This window comes from Echeneis naucrates, chromosome 10, assembly GCF_900963305.1.
Source record: "Echeneis naucrates chromosome 10, fEcheNa1.1, whole genome shotgun sequence".
In the NCBI taxonomy this organism is placed as follows: domain Eukaryota; kingdom Metazoa; phylum Chordata; class Actinopteri; order Carangiformes; family Echeneidae; genus Echeneis; species Echeneis naucrates.
Genome location: NC_042520.1, coordinates 15515552 through 15536487, shown reverse-complemented (window position 1 = coordinate 15536487; position 20936 = coordinate 15515552). Strand labels below are relative to the sequence as shown.

Here is a 20936-nt window from a genome sequence, read left to right as displayed (position 1 = left end):
ATTTGTTTTTGGCACCACAACAGAGTAAAAAAAATAAAACATAGTATCTGCAGATTACACCGTAAACTACAGATGAAAGAAACTGAACTCTTTTGTTTTTGATGTACAGCAGGAAAAAGAAATCATATTTGCTCTTCCCAAAATGTTGACAGGAAAACATCAAATCAGCCCAAAGGTATGAGAGCCGCTTCGTCATCGACATGCTATGAAATTAATTTCAAGGTTTCCATAGCAGTGGTGCCTGTGTGCTGTGCTTTTCTGGCACAGATGACTACGAGTTGCGCATCTGTGGGATATGCAGACAGGAAAGGCTTGACATGACACATGACATGTTTATTCCCTCTCATGCACGTCAGTTTTTAACAGCCATAAATGTTTGTGCATAGTTACTAATGACTCACAGCTTCAGTCTTCAGTAAATTCCAACTTTTTGTTGGAAAAATACGGCTGCAGAGCTTCATTGTGTGTCGGAGCTACTGTGTATGAATCTTAAATACTACCAACATTATCGTCTCTGCTTCATCTTTTTCATCTTGATTTATTATGTGCTCCAGTGAAACGGTTTCCCTTGTTGCTGATAAAAAAAAAACTGCAGATAAATACAAATGTACAGCGAACTTTGCAAATTTAAGACAGGTTTATTTCAGGCAGTTTTACAAATACGATTGTCACCAAGTGCTTTACAGAAAACGAACGATATAAACACAGATAAACAAAACAATCTGCTTATAATTATGTACTCGCTGGCTGTCGCAATAAAAAGAGGGAGAATGTGGGAACTCCTGAGACCAGCGCAATTTATTTTGAGGCGCGTCCTGGAATTAGTTACAGTGACTCCAGTGTCCAATGTGTTGTCAGGTATTGCGCAACTTTTCTCTTCAAGTCTGAGCAAGTGAACTATGCGAGATGGTTACCTCAAAACAATTAAAGGAAGTTAAATTTAGCTATTCGCCCTATCTGATTTCATTCAACAAGGTCAGGTCAGTGAACATGTTTCTGCTCTGCATTCTGTTCACTCACATTTAAATAAAATTAAACCAATGGCTAAAACACGAGCAGATTCTATTTAATTCTTCATTTTGTTGGGTTGTCTCTGATAGTTGTGAATAGTGGAAACATACATAAACAAAATGGCGTGTTTATGAACTTTTATGCTTCAATCCAACATGAAAGTTTTTTTTTCTTTTCTGAAGAACACACACATACACACACAAAAAAACCATCAGCATGATTTTGTTGGGCCACTGGGCCGCAGTCTATAATACATATCACAGTACAGCTGCAGCTTCTTCGTGTGCCCTATAAATGTCACTGCCCTCAGAGTCGGAATGAGTCAAAGCTATACTGTCTTAAAGGGAGGAGTCAATCCAACACATATGAATGTGTCCAAACAACATATGAGCTGCTCCCCCAATTGAAGAGGCCTCAGAGAAACATAAACCTCCTCATATCTTCAGATCATCTATTCTAGTCTTGTGGCTGCTGTGTTTGGCACTGCGGCTGAGCCTGGCCTGAGTAGGTGACCCAGGGGCCGATCCTGCTCCCTTCTTTCCTCTTAGGTCACATTCCTCTGGCTTGCTGCTGCTCCTTTCTACTGCCAAGTTGTCCTTATTCTGTTTGTAGGCCGCCTTGCTGTGGTAGGGTTGGAAGGAGGAGTCTGTGCCCTCGGACAGGGGGGAGAGGTTGTAGCTGGGCACGGGAGGGTAGGCAGGCTGGACTTGGTGGTGCCTGTGGAAGTAGTCATCGTAACTTGGCACAAAAGGTACGGCGGCGTTGCTGGTCTTGGAAAAACTCTCAATCGACTGTATGCTTCTCTTGAAGGTGATTCCCTGGCGGCACTTGGTGAAGCCCAGGTGATACATCTCTATGAGGTTGAGAAACAGAGAGACGCTGGCCACCCCCAGCATGAAGATGATGAAAATGGTTTTCTCTGTGGGACGGGATATGTAGCAGTTTACCACATTGGGGCAAGGCGGTCTGTCACATGTGTACATGGGCTTCAGCTCAAAGCCATACAAGAGGTATTGAGCCACAATGAAGGCGACCTCAAACAGGGTTTTAAAGATCACATTAAACACATATGTGCGCAGCAGCTCCCCTTGCAGGCGCACTCGGCCCTTCTCGTCTCTCATCAGAGCTTTTCTCTGGTGAGCGTCCACAATGAGTGCCTGCTTGTCTGAGTGAGGCCCTTGTTCCCTTTCCCGCTCTTTCTCCCTTTCTTTCTCCTTCTCTTTCTCCTTGTCCTCCATCCGCACCAGGTGGAGAATGTGGCCAAGGTAGATCAAGGTTGGTGTGGACACAAAGATAATCTGCAGCACCCAAAAGCGGACGTGAGAGATGGGGAAAGTGATGTCATAGCAAACGTTCTCACAACCAGGCTGCTTGGTGTCACAGGTAAATCCCGACTGCTCGTCGCCCCACACCTTCTCCGTGGCAGCACTCAGGATCAGGATGCGGAAAATGAAGAGGACGGTGAGCCACACCTTCCCCACCACAGTGGAGTGCTCCTGGGCTTTCTCCAGAAGCTTTCCCAGCAGGTTCCAGTCCCCCATGGCTGTGTGAGCTCAGACCTGGGAATATAGAAGCATTCAGGAAGAGTTCAAGAACTCTTCAAGCGCAAGAACGCTTGATTGTTACTTGTAAATATATTCTGGGCTCTTAATGAAACTGATCTAGGGTGAAAGTAACCTGTGGTGCCATGCGATCTATGTTTAAATATCTTACCAAGTTCAACAGGGCTCGGACCAAAAGAGTCGCGGGGGAGCCAAGTTACTAACTGAATATACAACTGGGGGACTCTGCTGCCGAGCAGGTAGTGGTTGTTCACATGTAGATGCAGACGGGATTATATTTACTTTAGGAGGGTATATATTTGGCAAGTGTGGGGAGGAAGGGAGTTTCCTGTCATGATTCTGCGGTTCCTGGCCTTTGCGACCTGGACCACAGCCACATGATCCACACAAGGTGAAACCAAACACCAAGGAGATGCTGTGAAAGTGCAAATTTCAAATATTTGAGCAATGCTGGTACCGTCAGTTCCTGTAATACATTACGTTATAAATACATTCTTATTCTGGTGGATTTACTGTACAGTGGCAGGACAGCAGAAGACTGAGCTCTGATAACTGCTGAGACATGGCAGGTGAATTGATGCTTATGGAGCTATCGCTATAGATCTGGTCTTATAACTGCTGCAGACTGGGTTCTCATTTTAACAAAGGTCTACTTTCAATTTGAGACCTCTAAGAGTGCGCAATTAGCTCAGACAGTTTAACAATATGCCAAACATTACTAGGTAAATACAGAAATGTTTTTTCCCCCAAGAGTGTGGAAATAAGCAACATGTTTTGATTTCCAAAACAGCAGTAAACAATCTACAGCCTCTGGTCACAACACGTATTTCAAGTTGTGTAAAGTTTATGTCTACCTGTAATGCCTAAAAGAGCCAATACTTCATTCCACAGTTCAGTTCCCAAAGAATAAAACCAAGTCATATTTACTGGGTAAACTCACCTTGTCAGCTTACACATCCCCTGTGGTGAAGCACTATGCGTCTTTGAGGGTCCATGAGGCCACCCTGCTTCACTGACAGGCCTCAGTGAAAAGCTGATCTTCTTGCCCCCCCTCAGAAATGCCCTTGAATGGACAGGAAAAGTGGACTCCTGCGAGCTCCAACCTCTGCTCACACCAGCAAACTGACTCTGTCGTCTGTCTTCAGCTCAGGGAGGAATCAGGATCCATACCCTGGGGTCCTCTACTCACCACAACACACTCACGTAGCCAACCGGATGCACTCTCAACCATGTCTGGGCTCCCCTCCCTCGGACCCTGAACCTACAACCCCCATGGTTAAATTTGGCACTGGACAAAAGGTCTAATATACACTATTAAAACCCCTCTACTCGCCTGTTAGAGTGAGTGACAGGGCAGCTGGCCAATGGCGTTGTCTAGTGAGTCTGTCTGGCCACAAAGGCTCCTGGGGTCTAAATATAGCACAAGGGTCTCTCCTATCATTGGACATTGAAGAGGGGCGATTTGGAGATGAGTTGCCATTTGCATCCTAAAATAACAAATCAGAGTCACAGGAAGGAGGGAAGTCAATACAAAAAAGAGCATTTTCAAAATGTTAATGGTTGGAGCCACAGTCCCCCACTCTCCACAAAAAAAGAAGCTCAGCAGCAGCAGCAAAAAAAAAAAAAAAAAAAAAAGTGCAAGTAGTTTAAGGAAATAATAATAATAAAAAAACTGTAGGATGAAGCGCATCTGTCAAATTATCAGGTAATTTATTTCCTTATATTACATAATGTACACACAGTATGTTTGACCCATTGTGTATTTGTCTGGATTGTTTACCTGGATGTAAACTGGCAGTATGCACATGGAGGGATATGGACAAAAAGGTTTTCTGGGCGCATTACAATGTGTATAAAAACAGGTTAACTTCATAACACACCAGCGTATAGGACATTACATTTTCCAGACCGGAGAGATGTAGATAATATATGATGCAGGGTAATATTAAGAAACTGTGAGAGTGATCGGTCTCTGTTAAAAAATGTAGTTAGTACTTACAACTGTTATACAAATATACAGGCATTTGTACAGTACTAGGATCCTAGTACATCGTAAGGGTGTCCTAAAACATCACGTGAGATTTTGCAACAGTACTTGAAAAAAGTCCAGGTTTGAATCTTTGCTGACATGTCGAAGTGAGGTCTGGACCTGGTGAGGTTTGTACATAGATAGGTAAATGTGTTTGAGCGATATTTGGATTTAAAATCCAGTTTCTCCCCATGTTACATTGGGCACATAAAATACTAAAAATAACCTAATGCTAGTTGTCAATAACCAGACATTATTTGAAAACTTTCTTTGGTTTTTTAGCACCAACTGCTTTATTTCTAGAGCAGAGATCTGTATTACATAATTGTTATAGCTCACTGCCAACAGTTCATCATAATAAATGGCAGCAGAGCCCACTATAATCCAATCATTCTACCACTGGATTAAATAAAGGGTGTTCAGATGAATTATTTCATTCACATAATACATTCCTCACCAGTACTTTGCAATAGCTTTGAATGGATTAAATGCAATAGATAGACCTATTATCTTTTATCTCAATGCAAACGTCGACTTTCCTTTCCAGCATTGTAATCTCTACTGTAATCTCTTTCTTTTCAAGTTTTTGCACATTTTCATAAATTTACTAGAAATCATATCAAAGTTTATTTTAAAAGCTTTATTTACATTGCATTTTTTTCCTGGTCTCCAGACTGGGAGCATTTTCAATTTATTTCATTATGGTATTGAAATCTATCCATAAAGATTTCTTCATCATTTTTGTCGTCAAAGCCACATTTCTGTTGAAAAAGATGCCAAATTACATGGAAGAATTTGAAAAATTTGTTGGATGCTGCATTAGTGTGCTAATGTGAAAATGATATCCATAAGTAGAGTCAATCTCTACTCACCAGCCTTTATAATGCAAAAAATAACAGAATAAATATTCATTTAAAATTTCTCATGTCTAGTTTATATTAGATGTTTGTAACTGTCTTAGCTTGAAAACAGAACTATTTTGGCAGCAATTTTGGGGCTTCTCAGGAGTACACAAACCTGCCACACTTGCAGGATTTATTGAAATCCACACATTAAAGCGAACTTAATCCTATCCCTCACTTGATGCAAAGCAAATCTGACAAAAACGAATGGAAGCCTGATCCTCATAGTCATTTTTTTATCTCAAGTAATAGTCCCACCTTGGCAACTTGGAAGCTTATTATACTGAAATGCACAAAAGTTGCTTCCAAGACAGTAAAAATGTACAAATTCTGACAAATGAAGGGAGCCGACAATCTAAATCAAGTTTGGTTTGCATTAAATGAGCTGAAAGATGCAAAAATTTGAATTTGGTATTGGTCATTAACCTGCATCACTGCCTTCAAATAGCTTAAGCAAGTCTCAACAGCAACTAACCAGTAAAAGTGACAAGAAAATACTTGGTGTACACGTTGATGTCGAAAATTATCAAATATACGGAAGACATTAATGCAACATGCTCCATTGGACATGTGATTATTGTTGATTAGTTTAGAGGGAAAAGGAAAGGCAGGGTCTCAGAAAGCAGAACACCTCGCACCCTTCTCAGTTGGGCTCTTTTTGGTCACAGTGAATTTAGACTTGAGAGAATGGTCTGCTATCAGCTGATTGATTTCATTTTGCCTATAAGACGACAATCTTTGACTTATCCAAGCCACCTTCGACTCATCTTCAGAGCCTCGGTAACACCGTTTGAAGGCTCTGCCTATGAGGTACACCACCTCAGCCAGATTAAGCAGCACGCACAGCCCAGACACTCCCAGCATGAAAACAGTGAAAATGGTTTTTTCTGTTGGCCTGGACACAAAACAGTCCACTGTGTTGGGGCAGGGGTACGAGTCACACTTCACTAAACGCACCATCTTGAAGTCAGGATAGATCAAGTAGAAGATGTAGAGAAAAGCCACCTCGAAGATGATTCGAAAGATGATACTGATCATGTATGTCCACCATAGCGCTCCGGTGATCTGAAATTTCTGGCTCTTGATGTGTTCCAGGTCCTTTGGGCTGCCACGGCCCGACCTCTTCAGGATCTTCTTGTCAATGTGGCGCCGGTGGGCCACATGCATGGCCACCAGTAAGGCGGGAGTGGAGACCAGGATGAGCTGGAGCGCCCACAGGCGGATGTGCGAGATGGGGAAGAACTGGTCATAACAGACACTGTTGCAGCCAGGCTGCTGGGTGTTGCAGGTAAAGCCAGACTTCTCATCTCCCCAAACACTCTCCGCAGCAACAACCAGGACCAGAATACGGAAGATGAAAATGACTGACAGCCATACGCGTCCGATGCCAGTTGAGTGCCTGTTTACGCCGCTGATCACGGCATAAAAGGTGCCCCAGTTCATCTTTGACTCCAGGTCTGCAAAGAAAGGGATACATTTTTAGGGAAAGTTTCATGGAAGTGGGTAAAGCTAATTATTTAGATCATGGACAACTTCTATATACACTAAGTACACTTTTACAAATAACGAAAAAACCTCCAAATGTCTCAGAAAAAATGAAGAATCAAATTAGCTAATGAACACAAACCATTGAATCCTTCATTAATACACTAACATTTGGTGAAATGGTTCATTAGTTAAAATAACTTGGGTATATACTTAGTTGTTCACAAACAATTTAGCAATTCAACTGTTGTAATTTTAGTTTTTAGAGGTTTACCAGGCTCAGCCGGCGGTGCAAGCGGCGTAAGCAGCACCAGGTCCAAAGTTGACCATCTTGATGTGTGGCCTGAGCATCAAACTGGATTTGGCAGAGTAAGGAACAACAGACAAGAATTGCCAAGTAGCCTGTTGGCCGTATAAAAGCAGGGGCGATGGCCTACCACCGTGCACCGTCACAGGACGCAACACGTCGAAGCCAATTGCGAAACATTCACCAAGCCACGTGATCTGCTCACCCTGTATTAATACTCTAGTCCCAAACTGACCTACAGCCCAGTTGCAGACAGACAGACAGACAGACAGCCAGCCAGTTTCTCCAAGTAAGCAACAAGACATCCATCTCATTATGAGCATGTTTGTAAGATGTGAGAGATCTCATTGTTTCTAAGAAACTCCACGGACTCAACCAGACTCCCTGATAAATAAGTTTGAATTCATCACTCTTCAAAAGCTCACTGAAATCTTGCTTCTCTAAAGGGCATTAACTGAAACATCATGCCAAGTATTTGTCAAGTCATGGCACTGTGGCATGTCAGCCATCACTCACATCAAATCTGACACCACTGCACACTAAAGGTTAGTAAAAAAATGATAGAACACGTGTTTTACCTTCAGATCTGGTGGTACACAAAAATGTGTACAGAGCAGGTGGAAATGAATAAAAATATTGTCTTTTTTAGCGAGCCAAAAGGCTGGACTGAGAACACCATGCGTTTGGAAAATGCTAATCATTCTTCCGCCACTAGCCACTGCCCTGCACCGTAGCAGTCATATGCTCTTATATAAACTATTTACATACAATGGGAGCCTTTATTGCTCTGCAACAAGACTCTTTAGAATTCAGATCAAACGCCTCGATTTCCGCCTACCCCGGGCAAAAGAAGGAATCTGTGTGGACACAAAAGGCCTCAGCCTGCCATATTATTTATTGTGCTCGGCAGGGGAGGCAAGTGAAGGAATCTTTTGACCTGAGCCACTGTCATTGAGAGCAGTCACTCAGGTTTGCAGATTCATCCAGGAAATATAAACAGTATTGGAAAGTTAGACCATTTTATGTTGGACTTAGAGTCTCTGCACAGTCAAGCACTCGGTACAGTTTTCAGACACTTCAGATGTTCAAACTTTTTTTTTTGTCTAACATTTTGTGCGTTGACAGAAATTCTAAACATTGCTTCTCTGTGAACTGGGAATGTGCCAATATGAATCTGAAGAATCTTCAAATACAGTATATGGTAAACATGAGAATGAAATGGAATTACCTTGAACCAGGTGGACAGTTTTGTGCCTAGTGTAGCACTCAGTTCTTTTTAACTCATCAGTTTAACTTGCTTTTGACCCCAAAACACTTGTGTATAAATGTTACTTCCAATATTTTGATGACCTAGTCGTGAATTAATGGCATTTAAACTATATAAAAAGCAGGACACAGGGCATTAAACCAATTTCGGTAAAAGGCACTTTAGGTTGTCTGATCATGACTGAACTATTTTAACAAATCTGCATGGGAACAATGATGGATGCAGACTTATTGCACTCAGGGTCTATTGTTTATATTGAGATTTCAGCACTTGCTCTGGTCAAACTCCTCCCTGTAACAGAAGAGCCAATTATTTACAGTAACAACAAACTGGATGCAAGTGAAAACACAATGTGGTCGTTTGTCATGTACTATCAGATGACCTACAGCAGCTCACTGTGCCATGAGTATTTCTGCGTCACTTATGACTGATGTGGTAGGAGGGTTTGCGTGGCCTGGTAATTCTTTGAATGAACTAAAGCTCATTTATATTCTCTCTTAGATGCATTACAGAGTAAAGACATGGGGCAGATTAATTGCAACTGCAGCCAATATATTTATCACAATAGAAACACATATGTATGTATGCCTTTGTGTCTGTGTGTATATGTGTGTGTGTATATATATATATATATATATATATATATACACACACACACACACACACACACACACATATGATTCATATTAAATATTCATACAAAATTACAGTTTTGCAAAAGTACAAAACTTAATCATAAACAAACAAGATGGCTTGAAAAATGACAATTATTAAAAGAAATATATTACCATAAAGTTTCTAGTGGCTGGAATAAATCAGGATCTGAAACACTCTGCCCTGGAGAGCAAAACTATGTCTAAGAGGAGACATGTTCAAAATACACATAAAAAAAAATAAAATAAATAAATTAAAAAAAAAAAAAAAAAAAAAATCTAATACTAATCTAGTGATCAAACCTTTTCAATTTTATTCAAATATGCTTTAAGTATATCTATACTGCAAGAGCCCTCCACAGGGATTGGTCAAAGCTTGCTGAAAGTCCTCTCTGTATGTTCACTTGTATACACATGGTCCTTTACATTCACATAATATAGTCAAAGCTATCTTTGGCAAATCATTTGATGTTATAGTGGTTACTTTTGTCTACTGACTTCCATCTATTCTTTTAATCTGATCAAAGCACCGGTTATTTGAGGCAGAAAAGTTCTCAACAGGACTACAGTCAAACCTTCCATGCTTTCTCAGTTACTTCTTGTATTGGGTATAGTGAGAGACGAGGTATTTCTCCCAGTCAGAATCTTGCTTTGTCATTTTCAGTTGAATGGTGCCTAAAAAGTAAAAACAAAACATAACAATGAAGAAGAGTGCCTATGGACACACGCGGGCTACACTGCCACCTGCTGTAGATGCATTTAGGGTAAACAGTGTCCAGAATGTAACTCCACGTACTTCTTTTCACAGGAACAATATTTTTCAGTTTGGTGTGTTTTGCATGTCCATTTTGGGCCAGTCTCAAAGATAGTGGTGCACCCCTCCTAAAACAAACAAAGCAATTTCACTATAAATTTTTTTGTAATAAGCTTCAAATTCTTACCGTTTATTATAAAAGGTCAAGCATTCTGACACTAAACTATTTTCTTTTAATTCAGCATAATACTTAAATTGAAACATCACAACCAGAAAAATAACTTAAAATGCACTTTTTTCTTTAACATCAAACAACATTGACTGCATTATTTAATCTCGTTGACTTGCCATTTAAAAATCCATTAATTCTAAATTCGCAATTCACTGTTTATTAATATTTTCAAACCGAGGTACCTCATAGCACCTAGCTTTCCCTTTTCCAAGAAAAGCTCGGCTGTTGCTTTAGGCCCCTGTGAGTAAAGTCTGGCATAGAGTGTCCTGTTGTTCACCATTGTTTTGAACCAGCCCACTGCCTCCTTAGACCAGTCTCTCCCATTTACAGGCGTCACCTGGGGGGGAGGAAACGGACACATGAATTACCATGAACTGAGATAATTCGTTTCCTTTATCAGTGAGCCATAGATAAGGCTGTGACTAATCATGTGGACAAATGCCAATAATTGAGTCTGCACAGTGCTACGTAATGCATTAACTACTTCCATGTATGCAAATCCTGAAAGCCCTCATTTGTACAACTGCCATTGAAGATCTTAAAATGTTCATCTATGACAGGTTTATATCCTTTTTCTCCTTTTTAGAAACCAACAGTGCTACCATATCAGAAGAGAAGCACTTACATTTGCCAGTGAGACCTGCACCGCCTGAAGTGGGAGGATGGCCATCTCTGGGGTTAGCTCCTTGACATTCAACAGTGACAGGCAAGAAATGCCACCATAGTCCAGCATCTTCACCTCCACCTTCATTGATACCTCACCTCCAGTACCATCAGTGCAATTAACATCTGGCATTGAAATGAGTGCATCCGTTGAAGCTAAACCGACTGTCAAATGTCCTGGTGGCTGCAGGCAGTTAAAGTGACACTGCTACCATCTAGAGGTATGCATTTGCAAATCCATTTTAAACACAACACTTAACTCACCTCTACTTACACCACATATCTTTGTCACTTGAGCCCTGCACCATTGTCCTTGCTCAGGGAACCAACCCATTACTTGGGTTCCAATGTCTGGAATGTAGTTCTGCTCAGCATATGAACTACTGGCTTTCCAGCTGCTGCAAATGAGACAAAAAAATAATGACAACCAGAAACTTAGATTATTAAAAGAGGAAAAAAAATCTACAAAGAAAACTATAATGAACAAAAAGACAAAAGTGGCTTTAAAGGTTGGTAAATGTGATCAGGAAATTAGTCGAGAACAGCTGAGAAAAAGCAGACAGGAGATTATAATTCATGCTTACTCTGTGACAAGGGCGCGCAGCTTTGTAGTGGAGTCTGCATGCTGGATGTAGAAGTTGCCTGGGCTAACAATATGAGAAACTACAACTTCAATCTCTTCAAACTTCCTGGAATGGAATGTAGGAATGGTAACACCGTTCAAAGCTGGTGTTTTTGCACAAGCAGACTGGCTCACACTTTCGGCTGCCGAGCACTGGGGAGTTTGGGGTTTCAGGTGGACGTTTACACTGGAGTTTGCCACTTGGGTAGCTATATTTTGGCAGTCTTCATCTTTCACTGGGCTGTCGTCAGTGTGTGCTTGTTGTACCTCTGTGACAATGTCTCCCATATCCCACAATTCAGTCTTTGTTGCAATCACACAAGTGTAGGTCAGAGAGCCACATGATTCCACTGTTTTTACTCTGAAGACTGGCGCTTCATTTTCAATATTTGCACACAACATTGTTGGGGCTGGTGCTTCCATCACACCGTATGTCACCACACGCCTGGACTGGTAACTTTGAATTTTGACAGCAGGTGAGGTTGACTGTGGCGAACCTGAACTGTGTGCGCTCTTACTCCACTGTGTGACAGTGACCTCCAAAGCACCCATTATTTTAGTTCTGGCTCTGAGGAAGTGCAACAGCTGAGAGGATGTTTGTTTTTGGTGTTGCACCTGAAGATCTTCCTCCAATTCCAAGCCTATTAGTGGTGTTATTTTCATAGGGTTAGGATTACTGATTTCTGGGAATATAGCTTGAATTCTCGGTACTAGTTGTGGTGATCCCTCTGGACCAATCTCGGGACTCTTGATAATTGCAGGTGGCAGAATTGAAGGATCTGGTTGGCTTTCCTCAAAATTAACAGCTTGTTTTTTTTCATCATCTTTGAAACGGCCAGCAGTGCTAAAAGTTTCATCTGTGCTATTACAGCTGGGGGAGATACTGCAAATCATGTCATTCTCTTGGACCACAGCAGGCTGGGAGATGATGAAATGTTTCAACTGCTGAGGGGACAGTGTGGCTCCAAGCACCTGGACTGCTTTCGCTATGGAGCTTGCCATAAGCCTGTTCTGCAACATGGGCCCAAACTTGAGAACATCTGTCTTCAGGAGTGGCTGAATATGGTTCGTTTTCAAGCCAGTTTTGACAGCAGGCCTGACACAAGCTTGTGGCTCTGTCAAGGATGAGAGCATTTTAAGTTATTTCTTTTTTAAATTGCACTGAAAAACCTCTTCAAAAATCTAAACTTTGCAAATAGGTCTTGAACATGGATGACTGCTATTTTAAAAGCTTAACAATTCTGATTATTTCTCAACTTACCAACCATGAGCTCCTTTAATAAAGCTGACAACTTATCTATGGCCTCACATTTCTTGTCCAAAGCATTGAGGAGGTCACTGGACTCACAGGTGGAAAAAGATGAATTCAAGAAACTTTGTGCTTCTTCATAGGCCTGGGCAAAGGGACACAAATTAAGATCTTCACCTGCTAATACAAACTTTTTTATATTGTTTTGGCTGGGGTTATTGCTGGATAAAAACCAACCAGTCTACAACAATGAAGAAATACAAATAAGTAAATACTACATCTCTAGCAGTGTTGTGTTGTGTTTGATTTATTCCTCTGATGATTAAACTTAGTCTTTAGCTAGGCGGATTTTAATCCATCTGTGGAATTAGCATATTAAATCCTGAGGCGGCGAGCCTGCTAGCTAGCTACATTACTCTGTTCCTCTTTTCTGTGTACCGACTGTACCTCATGAATGAAGCGGCGAAGCTCTCCTTTAAGTGTATTCCAGGAGTTTCCCAGCAAAAACAGCTTATAAATCAGCTGCACGTTCACTGTGGAAGAGGGTTGAGGCTGGAGGCGGACGGGCTGCAGCCGAGGGGGACTCATGGTCTTCGGGAAGCGGGCTGTGGTGGCTACCCGCCGCTGGAACTGGAGCCCGGGCTAACAGCCGGATAGCCGTCCAAGCTTAAATGAAATGTCGCTAAATGCTGCCTGTCGGGTGTGTTTAGATGGAGTTACCAGCCTGCAGCAGCCCGCTCCCCTGCTCTCACTCTTGCTGACCTCGTCTGCGCCGCTTCCCGCCACGGTTGTCACGGAACGGTCCTGCTCCGCCTTCCGCCGGTGGAGGAAGGAGCGCCGTTAGACGCCATTTTGGAAACTGCAGTTTCTGCAGTTTGGATCTTGGCAATAAACTTCGCTTTCTTCAGTTTGTCGTTTGTCGTCACCTCACAGGTGTGACTTAACGAAAGCACACATCAGCATATTGTTGTCACGTTTGAAATAATTTGGCAATATATCAGGTGCTAAAATGAACCCTTGTCAGCTGACATAAGACTATTAAAAGTGAAAAGTAGTTACCTTTCCTGCAGTAATATGTTTGGGCCCTGAAGAAAAATGGCATATTTCATTTAAAGTGACTGGAACGAGTAAGGATCTGATTAAAGCTTCCTGTATGGTTATGGTTAGGGGGATGTTGTTATTATGGAGCATGGCACCGTACATTTTCTGGAGTGAGTCTGGATTTATATCAGGACAGAAGGAACATAATGCACTTCTAAATAAAATTGCATTTCCCCAACACTTTTGAACGTAGAGCAAAAATCGAGTGAAAGCAGGACCAACAGCTGGGTCCTGAGACTTTAGGGTGGAATAAGCAAGGATTTCATCCTGGCTCAAATAAGATGCATGGCTTTTGCTGTATTTGATGAAGACTATATCATTCACGACGCTTATTAGAAATAGTTACCATAGAGGGGCTGACAGTGATACAAGTTTTACCGTGCTAATATTTCCTACGCTGTGCTAACAAACAAGCTGCAGCTGATATCTAAATGCCAGCTACCAATAACTGCCAAGTAGAAGAATGAATACAATTTGCTACTTGCATTCCTATGGTTTTACACCTAATACTATACACACACTGTTCTTTTCTTCGAGTGCTCTTTGTTTGAACTTGTCAAGCAGCTACTTGATCTAGGAGCTAAATCTTGAGGGTGGGGCAACAGAGACATTTCATGCAGTGATATTGCTCAAGAGTTAGCTTGATGGGCATCCTGGCTGTTTTGATGCTCAATCTAGGATCACATTACTAACTCTGGCCAGTGGACATTAAAGTTAAAAGAGTCAACAGATAATTGCTACGCCTAATAAGAGCTGATCCTGCAACAGTAGTTTCTCCCTAATACAGCCTAATACTAAACTACCTGCTATGGCTATAATGTAATAAAACTATTTGGTCTCTAAGGCTATATGAGCCACCTTACTCTGAGGATCAGCAGTGTGAGATGAAATCCAAAGATTGATCCTTGCATAGTAAGCTTAGCTTTATAATTATGTGTTACATAGAGGGATTTCCTCTCCTTAAAGCAACACATTTATGACTCAGATAGATCAATTGAATAATGATCAGCGAAAAACCATAAATTCACAAAACACAAAGTTCTTCCCCTCTAAACCCTACTGGTTTAGTTTACCGATAGAGAAATGAAATGGAAATCACATTCTAGAATTAAGAACGATGTCTCTGATTGTTGGTTAGAGCAAATTTATTATGTCACATACAACATATTTATTTCACAAGTTTGTACGTTTTGAAATAGATAGTTACAGATAGTTAAGTAGATATTTATCAAGAATTTGCCTTGTGCATGCACACTGTAAAGTAGGGTATATTTTCTTCAAAATATATACGTTTATACTGAAACACTTAAAAGGTGTTGTATTGCATTGTTGAGGAGGTCATTCCTGATTCTGGGAAAGTTGTGCAAGGCTTCATGGACGTCATAAAAATTTGAGCCAAGGTCAAAGTTTTAGCTGCAACCAAACATTTCACAATAACGGATGGGTCAAAAAGTTCTCTGCCCAATTAACGATTTGGCACACACTATAACCAAACAGCAAGGGAGTCGAGGAAGCCAATTTCAATCACAACATCTTAGCTACGCAGGTCACACAGCGTGATTCATGGCTGACAGGGCAGTAATGTGAAGAGAGGTGAGAACAGATCCATGTGTCTGATAATGACTATGTCACCACACTTACTAAAGTGAAAGTCTGTTTGTTTTTACAGCCTGAGCTGCCATTAAGCCACACTTCTGCAAAGTGAAATACACAGGAATTACGCTTCAATCACTATGTTGCGCACTTCAGTTTCTAACTGACTGCATTTGATTTGCTTAGCTTATGAATCCCACATGTTGAGCAATGTGCAAAAAAAATCAAGCTGAGACATTTTCGATATCGCATAAAAAATTATCTTTGTGTGCAACACAGCCTCCTGGTAAATATGATGAATGCACTTAATATGACAAATAGAAATAAAATAATAATGAGTAATTGTCCAAAGTGAACTTCCTGTGCTTTTCTATGAAACAAACAATACGCAGCAGAGCTGTTCAGATACTCTGCCATCATCATCATATTTTTACTATCCTCTGTAAAGCATTCAGTGTTACCGATATCTGGCAGATTTACTTCTGAGTCATTTAGGATTTTCAGCCACTTACTGTCACAGCAGTTAAAACTATTTCCACCAACATATATGAGATTAAGGTGTTCAGATAAAGTATGAATCAAGGAATAGTTTAAAGACACAAAACGGTTGTTTTTTATATCAATTTCTCTCAGAGGAGAGCAGTGCAAACTGCTGGGTATAATATCAAGCTGGTTGTTTGATACATTCAGCTGCGTTAATGCTGGTAAACAGGGTAGCAACAGATCAGAGCTGGTCATGTTCATTTCACTGATAATCAAGGACTGAAGGGTGTTCTGCACACCCTCTAGGGTACTCACATCCATTGCCATGTGTGAATTCCCTGCAAGATTTAGAGAAACCAGTGAGGTTCCCCGAAATGTGTTTGCATGAAGCTTTTTTATGTTGTTTTCTTTAAGATTGAGGTGTTGAAGAGTTCTCAGTAGTCTGAGGTCAACACAAGATGTGTTGAGATTTGTTTCCTGTGTTGATTGAGAGTTGCCCAAATGGTCTACAAGTGCACAAGGCTGCACAGAGTTGTCCTGCAGGTTTAATTCATCAATTTGTGTGAGAGCATTGAGAAAGAACGGAGAAACATATACCAGTCCATTACTCTGCAGGTCCAGATGCTTTAAGGAGTGAAAGTAAAGATACCGATGATTTTCTGAATCACTATAATTTCTGATATTCCAAACAATGTTTTGCAGACAGTTGTGACTGAAATTCAGTGTCACTAAAGATGAGACAAGGCTCAAAGTCTCTAAGGGGAAAGACGTGAAGTGGTTGTAGCTCAGGTCAATATAAATCACAGGCATCTGCCTCCAAATTGAGTGCAAGTAATTTTTTGTAACAATTCTTTTGTTCGTAATGTCATTATAAAGAGAATTGGCCCCTGACACCATTTCTGCCTCTGAATTTAAGATCCCCACCATATTATTCTGTAAATAAAGATATTTCAAGCGGTTCATCTTTGGAACAATCGGGAAATAAAGGAGTTTGTTGAAACTCAAATCGAGAAGTTCAAGTCCATACGACCGGTCATCTTCATGTGTAACAAAAAACTCCACTGAGTTTCGGCTGAGGTTTAGATATTTTACTTGATATAATTTAAAATCACAGATATGTGCAAGGTTATTTCTGGCCAAGTTTAGTGTCTCTAATTGGAGCAGTGGTTCAAATGTCCCCTGTTCTATCACTGATATCAGATTTCCATCAATCGTAATGGTCCTCAAATCTTTACTTTCCTTAAACAAATTGTGTGAAAGTCTTGTCAAAGAATTACCGGTCATCTTAAGGTGATTAAGAGATGGTTTATTTTGAAGGTACAGCTCTGCAGCATCATCACTCAGACTGTTCATTGATATATCCAAATTCCTTAGTCTACTGATGGATTGAAGAGCTTTGCTGTTACTGCCAAGGTTGTTGTTCAGCATATTTCTGGACAAATTCAATTCTTCAAGTTGAGCCAGATTTTCAAAAGCTCCCTCAGAGATGAGATCCAGCTGGTTGGAGCTGAGGTCCAGCTGCTCCAAAAATGGCAAAACAAGTGTGTTCAACTGTCTGATGAAGTTATTGGACAGGTCTAGTCTTCTGAGTCTTACATCCAAATCCAGAGGGACAGAATGGAGGCTCTGATTTTTCCAGAACTGCTCCTTGAAAAGGAGGAAACATTAATCATAATCATGAGAGTGTACCATGGAAACCAAACTTAGACAATCTTAGTAGTTTTCAAGATCTCAACACTAGCAAAGGTTCAAATTAATAGAGTGTCATAATTTGATAAATGAAACAATTTTATACATTTTGCACTTAAATTACTTGAGGTTCACCTACCTTTGGATCATCATACGTCAGTCCAGTTCCATCAGCATCCTGACTGGGTGACCAGAGTAGTAAGAGAGTGTACAACATATGTCCGACCATTCTCCCTCTGCTGTGGCTCCTGTTGCTGTTAAACTGTACAGTATCACTGCTGTTGTCAGATCTCACAAACACACACACACACCCTCTTATAGCCATGCTTCATAAAAAATGGAGAGAGAAAACAGCTGTGGAAACCAGATAGACACTGTGGATACTATATTTAGACAATAAAGGCCTTCCTGCTGACACATCACTTACCCTAAAACTTCAGAAACCTCTGGATAAAGACTTTCTATTTGAGGTAAAAACAGTTTTTTGACCAATTTCTGTGTTCAATTTCATCTATTGCATAGATAAATACATATAAATTATCAAGGAATGCAAATACCAGTTGAAAATTGGCTTGGTCTAGTAAATGGTATTCCATTTATTACAACTTTAATTGTATCATGACATATTAATGTACGCACAGTATTGAGATTACATGTCAGCTATGACAGCTCCTCAGTGATATAAACTGATATCCAAATATTTGCCCCTGACAATCTCCGGGAAGCGGAAACCATTCAAAAATAGACAAGGAACAAATAAACTGACAGTGTGGATGTGGAGCTGAAGGGAAGCTGCCCAGCAAGGTATAAAGAGATACAGAAATAGACTGATGAAAGGAGTGGGGAGCACATATTAACAATGCAGAGAGGCGGGCTGAGAGGGAGTAGCACAAGAACACATTTTAATGCTTTAAGTGAAAGAATTTTAGAAGTAGCTCTTTTTAAAAAAGAGAGAGAACGCAAATAACACGCGCACACACAGACACACAGACACACACACACACAAATGACAGATGAGATGGGCAGTTCATTTAAAAAGCTGTATTCTGCATTTTGTTAAGATTAATAACAGGTTCCAACAGCCTTCCTGCTGCTGTCACTCAGTTCTTTATCAGCATGTTCTCACACAGCTCGGTGTCAGCTTCCCCTTCCTGAGCCGCACGGTTATCATCTTCACTCTGTCTTGTTTCACTCAAGCTGTATGACACCAAAATAGGTTGAGTCTGTGTTCAGTGTGATGAGGGCTTGGGGCCTGTATGGGATCACCAGCTCCAGCTCATCATTCTGATGCAGCTGCACAATACCTGTAATAGATACATGCTGTTGAAACAGATGGTATCAGAATAGATACAACATGAGTGATGTTTAATAGAAAATGGGCATGAAGTGCTTTAGAAAGGGATTTTCAGTGTTTTTGGTGTCAGCCATATGTCTCTGTGCTGTCTAACGTATTATTCCAGATTCTTCCATAGGCTGAGATTGATGAAGATAACAGCATAATCAACTTAATAGTTGAATTTGCTAGATGTCTGCATGTTTATTTTTATCTATATTGCTGCTTCATATTTTTCAAATGTCTGTATAGCTGATTCTGAGTTTGTGTTAGATGAGAGGACTGACAGAATATATCTGTATGATAATTTTGAAGGTGCAGTCAGTCATGTTTTAATCAATAATCAGTCAAATTAAGTCAAGTGATACAAAAAAGCTTTTTTTGTCTTTACTGGGGGGTGTGATGTGCCTGCACTTCTCACAGGAAGTAACTGCCTTGGGCCAAGTAGTATTCAGTGTTTTTAGTCTTTGGTTTTGTATGTAATAAATAAATGAGATGTGTAAGAGGTGCTGCTATGGACACAGCTATGCTAGCTTTCTGTTCTTAGTCTTTGAGCTGTGCTAACACACTGATCACAAAGGTTACACCTGGAAAAGCACATGAGCGTATTTCTATTTCTTCAAAAAGTCCCAATGCAGAGCAGCAGTAGTGCCTCACTGACCTGCAGTGTAACATGTGTTGACAGGAATTGCATCAGGCATCTCTTGCAGGCAGCGCAAGACCTCTCTTGATGTCATCTCTGCGTTACTGGAGTCCAAACTGCGAATAATATAACCCATAACTGTGGAAGGGTTTGTGAATAAAACCTGTGAATTAAGCAGAACATTAGCTGAAAAGCTGGAACAAATCAGATGTACTATCAACTTAGTCATGCTTGAGTTACAATGACACAATACTTGTCCAAACACCAAGTAATAACCATCTTCTTGGACAACAATTCTGTTTTCCTTTTGAGAAATTGCATTTCCTTGCTGTGCAGAAAGCGTCCAAGGGATCACTGCTATATTTCCTATGGGAAAAGGCAAGATACACTTATTCAAAATAATGGCATACTTTGCTAAAATAAAGCCAAAGACTTCAATTTAGTTTTACCTCTTATGTTGGGCTGTTTGTTAGTGTTAGCAGTTAACTGCAGGAATGATATTGGGGCTGGCAAGAAGGGCAAATAAACATAATACTTTAATTTTATTAACTTAGCATGTACTGTTTATGGTCTCACCATCAGATTAGACCATAACTAATGGACACATTTTCAGTTCTCAGGTCTGACCCACCTCTGCAGCTGTCTCGGTCCCGTTTTACTCTCCTTGAAGACATCTTCAGATAAGTCTGAACTTTTTGGAAAGTAATTGGTTGAATGTCCCATAAGAAAACAAAGCATTAAGGGAAAATTTATTATTGTAGTGCTATATGAATACTCACTAATGGCATAAATCTCAGTAGTACAATGCCCAAGATGACTCCATCCTACATAATCAGTGACATACCTCCTTTGTGTTAGACATCTTGGCCATTTTCCCATCGACTCCCTCAGAACGTTGCCGATTTAATTGTATAAGTAAGTCCCCTTGGAGTTTCCGAAAATCATTTTCTATAACACTGGCTCTGTGCATCAGGAAAAGACTAAGACAAAACAGAAATGCCGTTAGTGATAATAAAGCACTGTACAGCATACTGAGACTTGCAGACTGGATGTCCTCATGTTACTCAAATGGGCGAGGTCACACATGAGTTAACCCCGGAAATCTAAATGCTCAGTTTCAAAATTTGTTTCTAAATGAGGAACTATCTTCTCTGACTTTCAAGATGGAATTGATTTAGATTGTATGAAGATTATGGCCAAATTGCAGTGTATTGTGAAACATGCAGTCAAAGTAAAAGCCACATTTTAATAAAGACAAAGGCCTCACTCAAGGAACATCATTTGTTCTTGTCAGTACTTGTGCCAACAGAGTCCAATATGAGAGAGACGTTTTAACCTTTTAAATCAATACCACTGGC

The 20936-nt window shown here is 40.6% G+C and overlaps 3 protein-coding genes across 5 annotated transcripts; all 3 read right to left on the bottom strand.

Annotated features, from left to right (window-relative positions):
• Positions 1 to 666: 666 nt before the first annotated feature.
• LOC115049657 (gap junction alpha-3 protein-like) lies at positions 667 to 3789 on the bottom strand. The gene is made up of 2 exons (XM_029512044.1): positions 3514 to 3789; positions 667 to 2570 (listed from the first exon to the last, which is right to left on the bottom strand). Exon 2 carries the CDS (start codon positions 2550 to 2552, stop codon positions 1446 to 1448), a length of 1107 nt encoding a protein of 368 aa, XP_029367904.1. The 5' UTR covers positions 2553 to 2570; positions 3514 to 3789; the 3' UTR covers positions 667 to 1445.
• Positions 3790 to 4346: 557 nt separating this feature from the next.
• On the bottom strand, positions 4347 to 7400 carry LOC115049864 (gap junction beta-1 protein-like). The gene is made up of 2 exons (XM_029512439.1): positions 7264 to 7400; positions 4347 to 6961 (listed from the first exon to the last, which is right to left on the bottom strand). The coding sequence occupies exon 2, from the start codon at positions 6945 to 6947 to the stop codon at positions 6120 to 6122; it is 828 nt and encodes a 275-aa protein (XP_029368299.1). The 5' UTR covers positions 6948 to 6961; positions 7264 to 7400; the 3' UTR covers positions 4347 to 6119.
• A 7574-nt stretch (positions 7401 to 14974) lies between these two features.
• On the bottom strand, positions 14975 to 20630 carry LOC115049865 (tumor necrosis factor ligand superfamily member 13B-like). Of its 3 annotated transcripts, XM_029512443.1 has the most exons (7): positions 20424 to 20630; positions 20210 to 20298; positions 20028 to 20084; positions 19832 to 19944; positions 19597 to 19741; positions 17742 to 18906; positions 17420 to 17554 (listed from the first exon to the last, which is right to left on the bottom strand). In XM_029512443.1, exons 1-6 carry the CDS (start codon positions 20606 to 20608, stop codon positions 18791 to 18793), a joined length of 705 nt encoding a protein of 234 aa, XP_029368303.1. In that variant the 5' UTR covers positions 20609 to 20630; the 3' UTR covers positions 17420 to 17554; positions 17742 to 18790. The 3 variants fall into 3 exon arrangements, with proteins under 3 accessions (XP_029368301.1, XP_029368302.1, XP_029368303.1); XM_029512441.1 differs by lacking the exons at positions 19597 to 19741; positions 19832 to 19944; positions 20028 to 20084; positions 20210 to 20298; positions 20424 to 20630 and having other exon boundaries at positions 14975 to 17560; positions 17742 to 18784; XM_029512442.1 differs by lacking the exons at positions 19597 to 19741; positions 19832 to 19944; positions 20028 to 20084; positions 20210 to 20298; positions 20424 to 20630 and having other exon boundaries at positions 14975 to 17554; positions 17742 to 18784.
• Between the last annotated feature and the right edge of the window lie 306 nt (positions 20631 to 20936).

Excerpts from the sequence above, each read along its gene's own strand:
- LOC115049865 (XM_029512441.1), bottom strand. The coding sequence starts at position 17,927 with ATGGCTATAAGAGGGTGTGTGTGTGTGTTTGTGAGATCTGACAACAGC. Across the intron at positions 17,561-17,741 it reads TGACGTATGATGATCCAAAG|GAGCAGTTCTGGAAAAATCA; the intron begins GTAGGTGAACCT and ends CTCCTTTTCAAG.
- LOC115049657 (XM_029512044.1), bottom strand. The coding sequence starts at position 2,552 with ATGGGGGACTGGAACCTGCTGGGAAAGCTTCTGGAGAAAGCCCAGGAG.
- LOC115049864 (XM_029512439.1), bottom strand. The coding sequence starts at position 6,947 with ATGAACTGGGGCACCTTTTATGCCGTGATCAGCGGCGTAAACAGGCAC.